This window comes from Phaenicophaeus curvirostris, chromosome Z (assembly GCF_032191515.1).
Source record: "Phaenicophaeus curvirostris isolate KB17595 chromosome Z, BPBGC_Pcur_1.0, whole genome shotgun sequence".
Taxonomy (NCBI): Eukaryota; Metazoa; Chordata; class Aves; order Cuculiformes; family Cuculidae; genus Phaenicophaeus; species Phaenicophaeus curvirostris.
Window position 1 is genome coordinate 10,765,450 of NC_091431.1, and position 14,766 is coordinate 10,780,215.

At 39.7% G+C, this 14,766-nt stretch overlaps 1 protein-coding gene across 1 annotated transcript; it reads left to right on the forward strand.

Moving 5' to 3' along the window:
• The first annotated feature begins 2,250 nt into the window (after positions 1–2,250).
• GTF2H2 (general transcription factor IIH subunit 2) lies at positions 2,251–14,161 on the forward strand. Its single transcript, XM_069880253.1, has 15 exons — positions 2,251–2,431; positions 2,520–2,597; positions 3,873–3,909; positions 4,447–4,533; positions 5,367–5,417; positions 5,892–5,946; positions 6,672–6,777; positions 7,744–7,834; positions 7,997–8,084; positions 8,573–8,680; positions 9,912–9,975; positions 10,855–10,958; positions 12,944–13,046; positions 13,345–13,384; positions 13,798–14,161. Exons 1-15 carry the CDS (start codon positions 2,376–2,378, stop codon positions 13,915–13,917), a joined length of 1,188 nt encoding a protein of 395 aa, XP_069736354.1. The 5' UTR covers positions 2,251–2,375; the 3' UTR covers positions 13,918–14,161.
• The last annotated feature ends 605 nt before the right edge of the window (positions 14,162–14,766 follow it).

The following is a 14,766-nucleotide window of genomic DNA, read 5'->3' on the forward strand; positions in this document are numbered from 1 at the left end:
CTCCTATTTAAGGAAATGCTACTACTGTTTAAATGTTTTCTTCCTCGTTTATTGTCTTACTTGGATGCAGACTGACACTCCTTAGAAACGGATGCACGGCAGCTTTCCTCTAATTCAAGACGTCAAACCCAGTCTTGGCACACTTCCACCATATCTGGTAAAGTTATGATTGCTCTGCAAAGAAATTGGCTGACATCATCTCTAGCTTTATTGAGGTAATCCTTGCTGTGGTGCTTATGAAATGTAAACTCTTGGTGACATGAGATAGATCAGTGCTAGTCAGAATTACTTTAGAATCATAGAATGGATTGGGTTGGAAAGGACCTTAAAGATCATCTAGTCCCAGCCCCCCTGCCTTGGACAGGGACACTTCCCACTAAACCAGGCTGCCCAAGGCACCATCCAACCTGGCCTTGAACACTTCAGGGAGGGGGCATCAACAATTTCCGTGGGGATTCCAGAACTGGGAACAGTACTCCAAGTGGAGTGTCATGGGTGGGGGATGATGTGAATGATGTGATTGAGAGCAGCCCTGCGGGGAAGAACTTGGGAATGAGAAGCTCAACATGAGCCAGCAATGTGTGCTCACAGCCCAGAAGGCCAACTGTATCCTGGGCTGCATCAGAAGAAACCAGGCTAGCAGGTTAAGGGAGGTGATTCTACCTTTCTACTCCGTTCTTGTGAGGCCTCATCTGGAGTATTGTGTCCAGTTCTGAAATCCCCAACATAAGAAGAACATGGAACTGTTGGAATGGGTCCTGAGGAGGCCACAAAGATGATCAGGGGTCTGGAGCACCTTCCATATGAGGACAGGCTGAAAGAGTCAGGGTTGTTCAGCCTAGAGAAGAAAGGCTCCAAGGAGACCTTATAGCGACCTTCTTGTACTTGAAGGGGCTACAAGAAAGCTGGGGAGGGACTGTTCACAAAGGCTTGTAGTGACAGGACTAGGGGCAATGGGTGTCAACTGGAGAGGGGCATATTTAGGCTAGACATATGGAGGAATTTCTTCACAATGAGGGTGGTGAGGCACTGGCACAGGTTGCCCAGGGAAGCTGTGGCTGCCCCATCCCTAGAGGTGTTCAGGGTCAGGCTAGATGGGGCCCTGGGCAGCCTGGTCTGGTGGAAAGTGTCCCTGTCCAAGGTAGGGAGGTTGGAACTGGATGATCTTTAAGGTCCCTTCCAACCCAATCCATTATATGATTCTATCATTCTATTCTGTGCATTTGCAAAAGCATGACACTCCACTACTTGGTTTCCTTCTGTAAGCACATTAAAATCATAGAAAATACACCTCAAACTTGACAGCAGTGAGCAAATGCCAAGTTCCATATTCAGGATAGAGTTACAGGCATGCTTTTGCTACTGAGATAATAGGCAGCTATTTTTCATTAAATACCTGATGAGTGTAATTACACCTTAAATCCTAGATTATTACCATTCCTGTCCCTTATATATTTTGGGCAAGTAACACTTAACCTTTTTTGGCATTAGAAAGTAATATCAAGGCTCTCCTATGCAGGGATAGGAGTTGGGCTCAATGACCCTTGTGGGTGCCTTCCAACTCCGGTCATTCTGTGGTTTTATGATTAAACTTAATTGCTAAAGTCTGTGTAAATAATGGTCTTTTTCTGAGCTTCTGGATTCTTCTGTGAGTTCCTGAAACGGCTTCAGAAATCTGTGCTCGGTGCGGTCTGTGCTGAGCAGGTGTGTCTGCTGGAACCGCCTCCGTGCGCAGCCTTTGCCCGTCTCAGAGGCGAGGGCAGGCAGAGCTGCAGCCAGCTCCAAATCAGCCAGAGAGCTCACTGATGGGAAGCTCCTAATGACACTGAAATCGGTGCTTGGAAAGGAACAGAACGTGCATAACATTGCTGGGGAAATGTGTACATCTGCGTGCAAGTGGAAAATACACCCTGTCTGCAGCTCTTGTCTCACTACACAGGATCGATAGAGACCGCTGCCTCGTGTTGCCCAGCCCTGATAAAGAGTGCTTGGTTTCTAAAGCTCCAAAACGAGCCTTACAAAGTTTATCTGCCGTCATTTTCGGTATCGTGCAGCTGCGGGGATCGCGGTCACGGCCCTCCTCCCCCCCAAGCCCCGGAACGGCCGCTGCGCGGCGCGGGCTCCAGCCGGTACACGATCGCGGCGCACCGGGCGGGGTGGGGGAGGATGAGCATAGCGTTTCCGGCCCGGCGCGGGCGGCAGCCGGAAGTCGATCGCGAAGCGTGGGGTCGGGCGTGCGCTCGCGTTTCCGGCTCGGCTGGGCTCGGCGCGGCCTGGTGGCGGCCTCTCCTCCTCCCTCCCTCTCGCCCCACGCTGCCTCCACTCCTCGCAGCCCCCTGACCCGCGCTGCGGCCTCCCTTCAGCCGGGAGCGGCGATGGATGAGGAACCCGACCGCACCAAGCGCTGGGAGGGAGGCTACGAGAGAACCTGGTGAGCGTCCCCCTTCCCTCCTCGCTGTCCCGCTGGTGACAGGCGAGGAAAAGCTCCCTCTTACTCAACAGCCCTCTGTTTTGCCTAGGGAAATTCTTAAAGAAGATGAATCCGGATCGCTGAAAGCGACCATCGAGGACATTCTCTTCAAGGCAAAGAGGAAAAGGTATTTTTTGCTTCTTCTGTCGCTTCCTTGTGAGAGCTTGTCTGGAGTATCGTGTCCAGTTCTGGAATCATCAACACAAAGACGATATGGGGCTGTTGGAATGGGTCCAGAGGAGCGCTACAAAGATGATCCGAGGACTAGAGCACCTCTCATATGAGGACAGGCTGAAAGATTTGGGGGGGGTTCAGCCTGGAGAAGAGAAGGCTCCAAGGAGAACTTATAGCAACCTTCTAGTACCTGGAGGGGCCAGAGGAAAGGTAGGGAGGGACTGTTCACAAAGGCTTGTAGCGATAGGGTGTGGGACAATGGGTATAAACTGAAGGGGGTTAGATTTTGACTAGACATTAGGAAGAATTTCTTCACTATGAGAGCGGTGAGGCCCTGGAAGAGGTTGCCCAGGGAAGCTGTGTCTGCCTGATCCCTGGAGGTGTTCAGGGCCAGGTTGGATGGGGCCTTGGGCAGCCTGACCTAGTGGGAGGTGTGGCAGGGGGGTTGGAACTGGATGGGCTTTACAGTCCCTTCCAACCCAAAGTATTCTGTGATATTATGATTGTGTCTCACCCTGAGCTTGATGATAACAATTTTGGGCATTGGTGGGGTCCACATCATTCTGATACAGAGTCCCCTAGGTTGTGTGAGCCTATTGGCTCCCTTCTGGGTCTGTGTTTGTGTCCTGACCTTTCAGAGCTCCAGATGCAGGCTTTCTGCCTGTTATTTATCCATCGTGCCAGAAAACAGTAGTAAAACTCTCTCCTATTTTTAATCTTAGGGCTGAGCATATACATGCTAAATGCCCCAGGCATCTGCTAGATGAAGAGACGAGATCTTGATCTGGTCTAGCAAGGCACAAAGCTCTGTAATCATGATTTGCTGTGCTTGGAGAAAGTAGTTCAATGTTTTTTGATATAGAGATGTGCTTCAAACTGGGTTTTGGAATCATGGCACCAGATTAGTTTTTCAAATTGTAAGAAAAATTGCTAGATAAAATCTGAATTTGTTTTATTGCAAATTAGGTTAAAATGTTCAGATTTGAGGAAAGAAAAATTATGTTCCATTAAACATGGTAGTAAGAAATAGTTTTATTTTGTTTGTTTTCTGAAAGGTATGAAATCGTTTGTAATTGAGCTGCTTTTCTCTTTTTTCAGTGGAAGTAAGTGTGTGTGGTTTGTTGTTGCTTCATATGTGCCAGAAGTCTCATATTGCTTTTTTCTGGGCTTTTGTTTTAGGAGCCAGTCATTGTTTGCATCTTACCTAAATTCTCTTGTGTTTTGTTAGACTCAGTGAGCACCATGGACAAGTTCGACTTGGGATGGTATGTTAACATCTTAATCCTTGTCTGTATTGGGTGTGAAACTGCTTGAATAGGGGTCATTCAGAATAGTGGAGCACTGGAACAGGCCGGAACCCCTTGAGCCAGCAATGGCCCCCAAGCCTGACAGTATTGAACAAGTATTTGGACAATGCCCTCAGCCCCACAGTGTGAATGTTGGGGTTGTCCCATGCAGGGACAGGAGTCGGACTCAGTGATCCTTGTGGTCCCTCCCAGCCCAGGACGTCTGTAATTCCATGGTGTGCCTCATCCAAAAGATGCTTTTGCTGACTTAATGTTCCTGAGACCAATGCTGACGCTGTCCACCACACTTTTTTTTTTTTTAACGTTATTTATTCAAGGAGAGCATAGGATGAGTGTGAGTGTTCAGAGGTGGGGTTTTGGCCTGTTTATAACACAGTATACTGAGTTTTCCCTGTTACAGAGAGAAAATAGTTGCTTTTTTAGGTAAATGAAAAAATGAATCGTTTGTATAAGTATCTGTTCTGTGAGTGATTATGATTTACTGTGGTAATGCAGATGCGTCACCTTTATGTGGTTGTTGATGGATCAAGAACTATGGAGGACCAAGATTTAAAACCAAACAGGCTTACTTGCACTTTGAAGGTATTTGTGTACTCAAAATTTGTTTCCTGTTATTAATCCACAGTTTCTCTGTAAGCCAGTTCCATTTTGTATTTGAAAGGATGTCAGTCTCTTGTGCCCAGAAAATGTGCATAGCCTCATCTCTCCTCTCATCTCTGTTTTTTTTTTCCTGTTGTGCCTGTTGGTAGTCTGTAATTTTCTTCTTTTTTGAATAGTGGAATCTATGTGACATTAATTTACCTTGCATGAGTACTTCTGTACAGTAAAGACGCTTTGTAAGGGCATATTGTGGAAAGACACTTTATGAAAAGTGTGTGGAAATTAAGGTAAGTGTTGCCCCTGATAAGGGCTGGAAGAAGAACAAACATGTTTAATGAAACATCAAAGATTTTTTTCTCCCCATACAGTTGTGTCTTGGTGGATTCTGTTTTGAATGGATGCTAGACAGTGGTTGAATTGGATTGCTCCTTCAGACTGTGGAGGGCTTTAGCTGTACTGTATGATCTTCTCTAATAACTCTCAGCAGGGAAATGCTGGTGTTTGATTTTGTACAGATTAGTGCTTTTTGGTGTATCTTAAATTTCCATTTGAACCAACAGTAATTTAGACTTAATAAGTGAAGTGAATAAAACAAGAGATGGCTAGTTTCTGAAATTTACATTGCAGTAGCAACACGAGGGGAAGGAGAAGAATGGAAGGGCTAGGCTGAAAGGAGAATGAAAGGGAAGAGCTCATCTTCCTTTTTTGCCGCCAACTTTTTTTTTTATTTATTACGCTGGATGTTTTGCAAGTACCGTCTACTTAGTGGATAAAACTTGTGTTTACTTTTTAACAGTTTTAACTTTTCTTTGTAGTTATTGGAATATTTTGTTGAAGAGTACTTTGACCAAAATCCTATTAGTCAGGTATGTATAACCATGCAAGAAACAAGTGAATGGAAACCATTTTAAAAGTTAGTTTTAGTTGTAAGACTGTATAGTAAACTGGTTTCAGTTGATGGGTTCCTTTCCATTCCTTTGTTATCAGCCTGTGGGAATTCTTGTTACTGCCTTAACCGACGAAACTAAGAACCCATCAATCCCCTTTTCCCAAATATAAAATCTAACACAGAAGACTTGCTTATGTTTCTTTTTTTCACGCATTTAGAATTGTAGAAGATTTAGTTTTGTGCCTTGTGGCAGAAGTACAGGAGATATAGAAATGTATGTTAATTAATGCATAGTATTGTGCTGCTGTTGTGACACTTTCAAGAAAATTTGTACACTTAAGTGATTCTGATCCATAGAGAAGTATTAGGTAAAGTATAGCAAAAATGTAAATCAACTTATTTTTAAACTTGGTAAGAAGATTTTTGCCTTTTTCTTTTTTTGCTTCTCCAGATTGGTTTAATTTTAACCAAGAGTAAAAGAGCTGAAAAAATGACAGAGCTTTCAGGTAGGGAGGTATTATATTTTCTTTTAAAATTGGAGACCTAACTGGATGACACTGCTGAAAGTGCAGTAATGTTAACACAACATATTATATATAAAAGAGAAGTTATTGCAAATTATCTGAAGTTAGGGTCTTTATTTTGACCTGTTTTGATCTGGGATTGAAATTGCATGCTCGTTTGTGATCAAGTTTTGTCCAGATTGCAACAAAAACATATTTTGTTAATTTAATGTTTTATGACTAATCTGTTCTGTGAGGTCTGGCCAGATGTTAAGAAGCAAGGTTTCTTTGGTTCCTGGCTAGCAAGCCATGTGGCTTCAGAGGTGAAAACTTTTTCTTTATTCATCTGTCAAACTGGATGAATGTTAGGATCCTTGAACGGTAGTTCGAGGATAATGCAGGAAACTGAACTGTTTCTGCTGAAACACTTTGTGAGATACTTAACACTGGTGTTAAGCGCTAATGATATGCAACGATGAATTTATGTTTTTTGACTTCTTAAGGTGAATAATAATTGAGTGCCTGTGGAGTAGATGTCTTTCTATTAAGATTTTGGTTTATTGTTTTCTACATTCTAATTGAGAGATCAGTTTCCAAGGAAAAATATAGAATGACTAGTCACAGTTTGAGAACTGTTGTAGGAATACGCGTCATTAAATATATAATTTAAATATTTCATTTGCTTTAATGTGTTATTTAAGGTGAATCTTTTTTTTTTCCACTTACAGGTAATTCAAGAAAGCACATAACTGCTCTGAAGAAAGCAGTGGATATGAACTGCACTGGGGAGCCATCTCTATATAATTCCCTAAATTTGGCCATGCAGACTTTAAAGTTAGTATATACATGGCGGGGGGTGTCTGTTTTTTATTTTCCGTAATCAGTATACTACTGATTGTGAAGTAGCATCTTGCATCATGCTGACCTGTGTCTATGAAAGGCAGCTTTATCTCCTCTTAAAATATAAATTGTTAAGGAGTTAAATATGCTGGTAGTGCAGAAGTAAATTTTCTAACAAAGATGCTTCTGTTTACAAGTGTGCTGCTTATAAAAAGCAACAATATTTTAAAACAAAATAGGTTATTTTGTGTATAAATACAGTGTTGAGAGACCCTGCAGTTGTTTTTCACTAGAAGGCTAAGGTATGAGAGAAGGCAGAATTAGGGGTTAGTGGTAATAAGAGAACAGGAACAGAAGCACTGTTGAGTCACATTAATCTAGTGGGAGTTCTCGCATGCTTTAGAAAGGTAAAGTTTTGGGTAGGATAGATTTTAAAAATGTTTCGCGATTTGAGGTACTGAAATGGGATAAACATTTGTGGAAGACTTTTAACAAATAATTATAGAAGGAAGCATGGGCAGAATAAAACTAGTGGTCAGTGTCATAAAAATTTGAATGACTAGTTGGAAAAGAGTTTTACATGAAGAACCAAGAGGCAGTTTGTAAAAGTAATGGGTTTACCCCTATAAACTAGACATTTTTATTTTAAGAAATCGAGAAGACTTACTGCAGTGTTGGTAGTTTGAGGGTTAATTTTACCTGTGATATTATTATAGGGATAACAAGCACTAGATCAAACAAACAGATAACAACTATGCAATCAAATAATGTGTTTTAGATATTGGAAAGATTTGGCTTTTGGAAGGTGAAACTCTGGTGCTCAGAGAAGGATCTTGCCACAGTTTTATAATTTGTAGGGAACTTCATACCATTCTGACTTTAGTGTGTCAAAGTCTCTGGAAACTTTAGCATGCAAGTAACTTAGTGTACAGAACTAAATTAACTGTATACTTTCTTTAGGCACATGCCAGGACATACAAGCAGAGAGGTTTTGGTAGTCTTCAGCAGTCTGACGACATGTGATCCAGCGAACATCTATGATCTAATTAAGGTACAGAAGTGAAGTTTAACTACTACAGTGAACATCCAAGCTAATAGACTGGAAGCAGAGTTGCAGTGTTATCAGCAGTTAATTTCATTTTAAACTTTGAAGCTTTTTACTGTTTTCTGTTCTGCATGTGAATTTGAATATGTTTTCTTTTTCCATTTGAAGTGCTTAAAAGCAGTTAAGATCAGAGTATCTGTCATCGGCCTCAGTGCTGAAGTTCGAGTTTGTACAGTACTTGCCCGAGAAACTGGTGGTATGTATCTGAAGTTCAGTAGTTATACTGCTAATACATGTTTAAAATCAAAGTTAAGTGACTAATTTTTCATATATTCATTAATGCACTTTGATATTTAAGGGTGAATATTCTGTTGTACTGGCAGAAAATATAAGGATTTCCCAAATATTCAAAATACAAAGTATTTAGTGAAATTATTATCAGCTGGTAGCTTCATCTCTAGCGAGGAGAAATGTATGTACCTTACAACCTAGTTTTCCACATACAAAGCTATAGGATGTGTAACTTAATGCAGCATGTTATTTTCTGTTACTATGGGGGTAACTTTTACAATATCATTACTACAATGTAAAGTTGGAGAGAAATCCATGGGTCTTCATATCTAATTAAATATTCTGGTGCTATTTGTTTTAAAATGTAAGGTATTTTCTGTCCTTTGGAGAATTTGTTTTATATTTCTTATTTTCTCATAATCTGAGAGTAAGGCATTTCTTTCTTTTTGACAGGAACGTACCACATTATTTTAGATGAAAGTCATTATAAGGAACTGCTGACACATCATGTTAGTCCTCCACCTGCCAGTTCAGATTCTGAGTGCTCCCTTATTCGAATGGGTAGGATGTGGTTTTGTTAAAGTCCTAGCACAAGATGTGTGAATATTGTCTTTTTCTTTCTTTAATGTTGTCCTTTTCTTTCTTTGCATCTTCTATATTAAAGCCATACAAACAGTTAGAAACATAATAAAGAGATTGCACAATTGTGATTTTTTCTTATTTTAACTTTTTTTTTTTAAGTAGTTATTGGCTTTCTTGGTGTTGTTCCTGCAAAGAAGTCAGCTTTTAAACAAAGTTAAGAATTAAAACAAATAAGGCAAATTATTCAACTACAGTTGGAAAGAATAAAGTAGAATGATATTGCTTGTACAGTAATTAGTGTAAATGTAATACTTAGAAATGAAGGATGAAAAGCTGTTTTATTTCTCCCTCTCTTTTGTTCCCTATGGAGGGCAACTACTATTAGCATAATTCCATCTAAGACCCAGCTGTTTGGTCATATAGCACGTGTTTGTTAGGAGCGTTGTTGTGGCGCTGTTTCAACAAATGGATTCGGTACCTTTTCTTCTCCTGACATATTTCTCATTAAACTTAAACCTGGAGTTAAAACAGAATATGAACTCTAATGCCATGAGTTAGAGCATTGATTTTTTCACTTTCATCCAGTTGTTTTCACGGATAAGAATTTTTATGTACAAATAAGTGGTTTTATGTGTGGATTTAAATACAAAGAGATTTGCTTGTTTTAGGTAAAGCCTGAGCAGCAGTTTGGAAAATTAACTGTCCACTTCACGTGAGCCCTAAAAAACACATACTAGAAAGAATGGCATTTGTTACAGCCTCTGTAAAGTGCTATAGTCTCATCTGTCATACACTGCATTTGGAAAGTGAATATACACTTTGTGTCTGTGTGTGAAAATATTTTCCACCTAATTAGAAGCCATTGTTCAAGTGAGCATTCATACAGTGCTCTTTCTGCTTCCCTGACATTGCACATCATTTTCTTGTTAGCTGTTTCAAAAGTAGTCTTCCAGCAAGTCTTGGTTAGTAGGAAGTCTATGAAAAGGTATTTTTCAGTTAGAGGAAACACAAGGAGGGATTTGTTAATTCTTCCCTAAGGAAGAATTTGATACCTAGTAAGAAAGTGTTACTTCTCTAATAACAAGCAAACAAAAAAAAAAAAAAGAGCCCTCAATGTTTAGAATAATCTTTGAACTTCTTCACTGAAGTAAGAAACTGAAAGATTACTTTCATGTTTAAAATTGGTAATATTAGGTGTTTTTCTCTTCAGGTTTTCCTCAGCATACAATTGCTGCTCTGTCTGACCAAGATGCAAAGCCATCCTTTAGCATGGCGTAAGTAGAGTTGATTGGCATTAAGTGAGCTGATTAGAATTCAGTGATAATTATTCATACTTAGAAAATCTGCTTTTCAGTAGAAATAATGTAAAATAACAGTTAAAAAGTAATGTCTTCTGGCTTCTTAGTAGAACTTGTATTTCCATTTGCACATCTGGTATGTGGCCATAGTTACCTCTGTTAAATACGCATTTTTAAGTTTACATTTAAATTTTTTTTTAAGGTAGTAAATGGCTTTTGGATGTGTTAATGCAGTGATTAGAACACACAGGTGCTACAAGGTATTCAAGTAATTACTGCTGATTTTACTTGTATTTCTTGATTCATAATTATTTTCATAGTGATAAAAATATATGAGGATGAAGAATATTGTCTGGGATAATGGGCTTTTTTAATCTATTTACTAGTGTGACTATAAAGGGAAGCTTAAAGTAGAGGCCTCATTTGATTAGTGTACCAGCCCTCTTCTCAGTGAAGGGAATCCTAGTTTTCAGGGATGGCAGGGGAGCCTGAATTTTCAGAAGGAAATAGTGTCTGCTACTTGAAAGAATAAGTACTGATGTGTATCTTAATACAGAATATTTGTGCGTGTCAGCTGAAATACTACTTCTGTTGTATTGCATAACTTTACTTTTTAAAGATATATTGGCTTCTTTTTGTGGGAAAATTTGGTCTTTTTTCTGTTTCTGTGGGGAAATACTGTTAGTGATATTTTGTCTTATCAATTGCTTTCTGAAACTTTCATACACGTGGAACTATTGCATGGAAGCTACTGAAACTTTCTAAACTATTTCTTTTGAGAACTATGTAGTATTTGTAGTTATGCAGTATTACGATTTTATCTCCTACATAATAAATTGTCCATTTCTAATCTAGGCAATTGGAAAACAACAGTGAGCCAGGTCTTACACTAGGTGGATATTTCTGTCCCCAGTGCAGAGCCAAATATTATGAGCTTCCTGTGGAATGCAAAGTCTGTGGTGAGTAGCAAGAAAAGACAAGCAGATGAATTTTGTGTTAGTGGCAAAAGAGTTAAAGTGTAGAAAAATTCAACTATAATTAGGAATTAAGAGACAGCTCTTCTTTAAGAAGTCTGCATTCTTGTGTCCTGAGGTGCCAGCATCATACAAGGGTTTTTCAGGATTATACCTGTAACAATAAAGCTGTATCGTATTCCCCAGTATAATGTTAAGAACTGAAAGCCCTAAAGCAAAAGAGGGAAGAAATTTAATTCGTATATGAACAATAATCCTGATATAACAGGGACACCAGTGCTTCAGACTCCTCAGTGCAAGAGTGCTTTGGAGTTAAAGGACAGAAGTACCCCCTCACATCTGGGAGTACATAGATGAAAGCTTTCAAAGTTGAACACAAAGGCACACTGCATAGTGACGCACAAAAGGCTGTAAAATTGTAAAGAGAAGCCTTTTGGTCTTGCAGATGTTAATGGACTGTGCAACCAAATGCCTCCACCTGCCTAATGAGAGCGAGAGGGAGGATTAGCATTTTTTATAGTATTAATAGTTTGTGAGGGACAGCTGCACTCCTGTTAGCATCTCCATGCATATGACTAAAACATGATAGTTATTATCAAGATGCATGGATTTGCCAAGACAGTGAAATCAAGTTTTGTGTCACCTTGTCGTAATTTCATGTCAAAGTTTTCATGTCAGCATGAATTTCATGTCAGCAAGGTGATAGTGCAATTGGAGAAATCCTGTGTGTCTGCAACAGGTTCTCCTCAGCTGCAGCTGTCAGCAGAACAAGAGTTTGAAAGTTTATATTGCATGAGAGTAAGTGATGAAGTTTGCACCAGCCAATTCCCCAACATTACCCTGTTGTCAGGTTTAACCCCTGCTGACAACTAAGCCCGAACAGCCACTTACTTCCCTCCCTCCCTCCCAGGGGCATAACGGAGGGAATTGGAAGGGTAAAAGTGAGAAAACTTATGTATTGAGATAAAAGCAGTTTAATAGGTAAAACAAGCCAGGCAAATTAACGAACATATTCACTACTTCACATGAGCAGCCATTTCCAGGGAAGCAAGGCTCCATTATGCCTAGTGGTTACTTGAGAAGACAGATGCTGTAACTCCAAATGTCCTCCTCCTTCCATGTTCTTCCCCCAGCTTTTATTGCTGAGCATGATGCCATATGGTATGGAATCATAGAATCATAGAATAACCAGGTTGGAAGAGACCCACCGGATCATTGAGTCCAACCAAAATATCCCTAGTCAGCTGAGATCAGCTATCTAGGCTGTGTTCCCTCTCTACTTCTTGTGCACCCCCAGCCTACTCACTGATGGGGTGGTGTGAGAAGCAGAAAAGGCCTTGACTCTGTAAGCACTGTTCAGCAGTAACTAAAACATCCCTGCATTATCAAGGCTGTTTCCAGCACAAATACAAAACATAGCCCCATTCCAGGTACTATGAAGAAAATTTACTCTATCACAGCCAAAACCAGCAGACCTACGTCAGCTGAAACAGGGCTGTGGCATGTATTCAGTCTTACAGGAGGGTGCAAAAGAGCTTTGTAGCTGGACACCTTTTTAACTGGTGATGTGAAATAGCAGAACTGTTGTTGTCAAAGAGGAGTTGTGCACTTAGATTCAATAAGAAGAGTCTTCTATGGCTGCATTTTGTTTATGGCGTGAGGATGAAAAGCTTTCTAACTTTACAACTGTGCATTGTAAATGTACTTCAAAAGACATAGTTAAGCTTTTTAGCCAGAAATGTGGGCAATTTGCTTGTACTTAAATTTATATTTGGATTTAATTCTGGAAAGATTGGTGGGTTTGGATTATGGAAGGTGAAGAACAAATAATTTTATGGATTTTTAGTTCTTAAAAGCTCTTGAACTACTAAGTAATTAAAAATATCTTTTTTCTTTTTGCTTTGTTTAATACAGGAAATATTTTCAGTAAATCCTCTCTTGTAGTAATTTTGATGTCTCAATATTTGCAGGTCTTACATTAGTGTCTGCGCCTCACCTGGCTCGGTCTTATCATCACTTGTTTCCTTTGGATGCCTTTCAGGAAGTTCCCCTGGAAGAGTATCAGGGGGAAAGGTATGCAAATCATATTTGTGATAATGAGTGTACTTGTGGACCTTGTAATTTTTTTGTCATGAAAGTAAGAATAGCTGGCAGCAGCTTCTTTGCTGCTGGAGACAGTTAAATGTTTGGGTGGTTTGGGGCACCTCTGGCGGTAAGAAGTATTTGTAGTTCCCATTAACAGTTACCCCACATGTTCAGTTGAGTAGCTGAAGTAATTGCCACACATTTTTACTATGTATGAGATATTTTTAAACACCCTTTTACACAATCCTGACTTCTTTTCAGTTGAAATACACAATTTTGCTTTTAGGCATTGCCAAGGCTGCCAGGGAGAAGTGAAAGATCAAAATGTAAGTAAATTGAGCTGCAAAGAGATTTGCACTGAGGGGTGTCAGAGGTAGGCATGATCTTTTAGTATCGTCTTCTGAAGACCAGAAAATATTTGTTGAAGTTTATTTTGTGGTTAACTAGAGTTCTTTAATAGAGTCACTCCCTTTAGACTGCAAATCTGTGAAAGTGTAGGAAGGGATTTCCTAGGGAGTTGCGTAGGTAAGCTTCCACTCTTAACCATTTGGAAGCACCTACAGTGGCTTGAGCTCTGCACCTTAGAAAGGCTTGCTGTTAGCAAACTTTAATTCAGTTGGGTTTCTGTGATGTGAGCAATATATTTAGTCTATTTACACTGTCTTGATGATGCAACTGTTTCCCTATTGGAGTGCTGATTTTTTCTAATTTGACTTATTTTTCTATCTTTCCCACACAGGTTTACATATGTAAAGTGTGTCAGAATACATTTTGCTTGGAATGCGATTTGTTTATTCATGATTCTCTGCACTGCTGTCCTGGTTGTATTCATGAGCAGCCTGCTCCCATATCTGTATGATGTCATGTCTTTTTAGAAATAGTCATATTTATGTCATTCTTGCATAAATCTATTTTGTTTATGCAGACATAGCTTTTGCTGAGATGCCTCAGAACAAGGTCCCCTAGATGATTACAGAAGTACGAACACTGGTTTGGGAGCAAACTTAAACTAATGTGTTAATGGTTTTATAACAATTAATATATTCTTTTATTATCTGTATCTGATTTATTTCCTTTGTTCTCCTCTGAAAAGCTTTGGCTTTTTCTCAGCATTATTGTGAGTAATGTGTACATTTGTATATGTGAAAGTGATAAAATTGGTTTGTATAATAATGTGGTGATTCATCTTTGTGTTATTATTTGTTATAAAAAAAAAACAGGAAAATATATTTTATATGTAGAGGTTTTGGTTTTGGTTGGATAGTGGATGTGTGAGCCGAATGCAGGCAAAGTGCAGAAGCAACCACAAAGCCACAGATAAAATGAAAAAAAAAATTATTTCCATTTCCTCACTATCTGGTGCAATGCCAGAAAACAGCACATGGGCAGAGGGAATGCAAGCAGGAGCACAGGCACCACGAAGCTCAGTCCTTGCTCACTAGTGTGTGTGTCTAAACTGCTGCTTTGCTGTATTTATCTGGGAAAAGCAGAGTCTTTCTCACAGCAAGGGTGGAATCTCAAGAATGGTTTATGGCCTTGAGTTTCACAGGCCTATGTTATCTAAATGCAGTCTTGTATTTAGATAACAAGAAGTGTCAAGTACACATGACTAAACAACAATTAGTGTGATATACGTTTTTCTTCACCCCAGCTGCAAGTCACTTGATTGTGTTTTTAATCTTTGCCAATCTCCCATTATATTCCATCA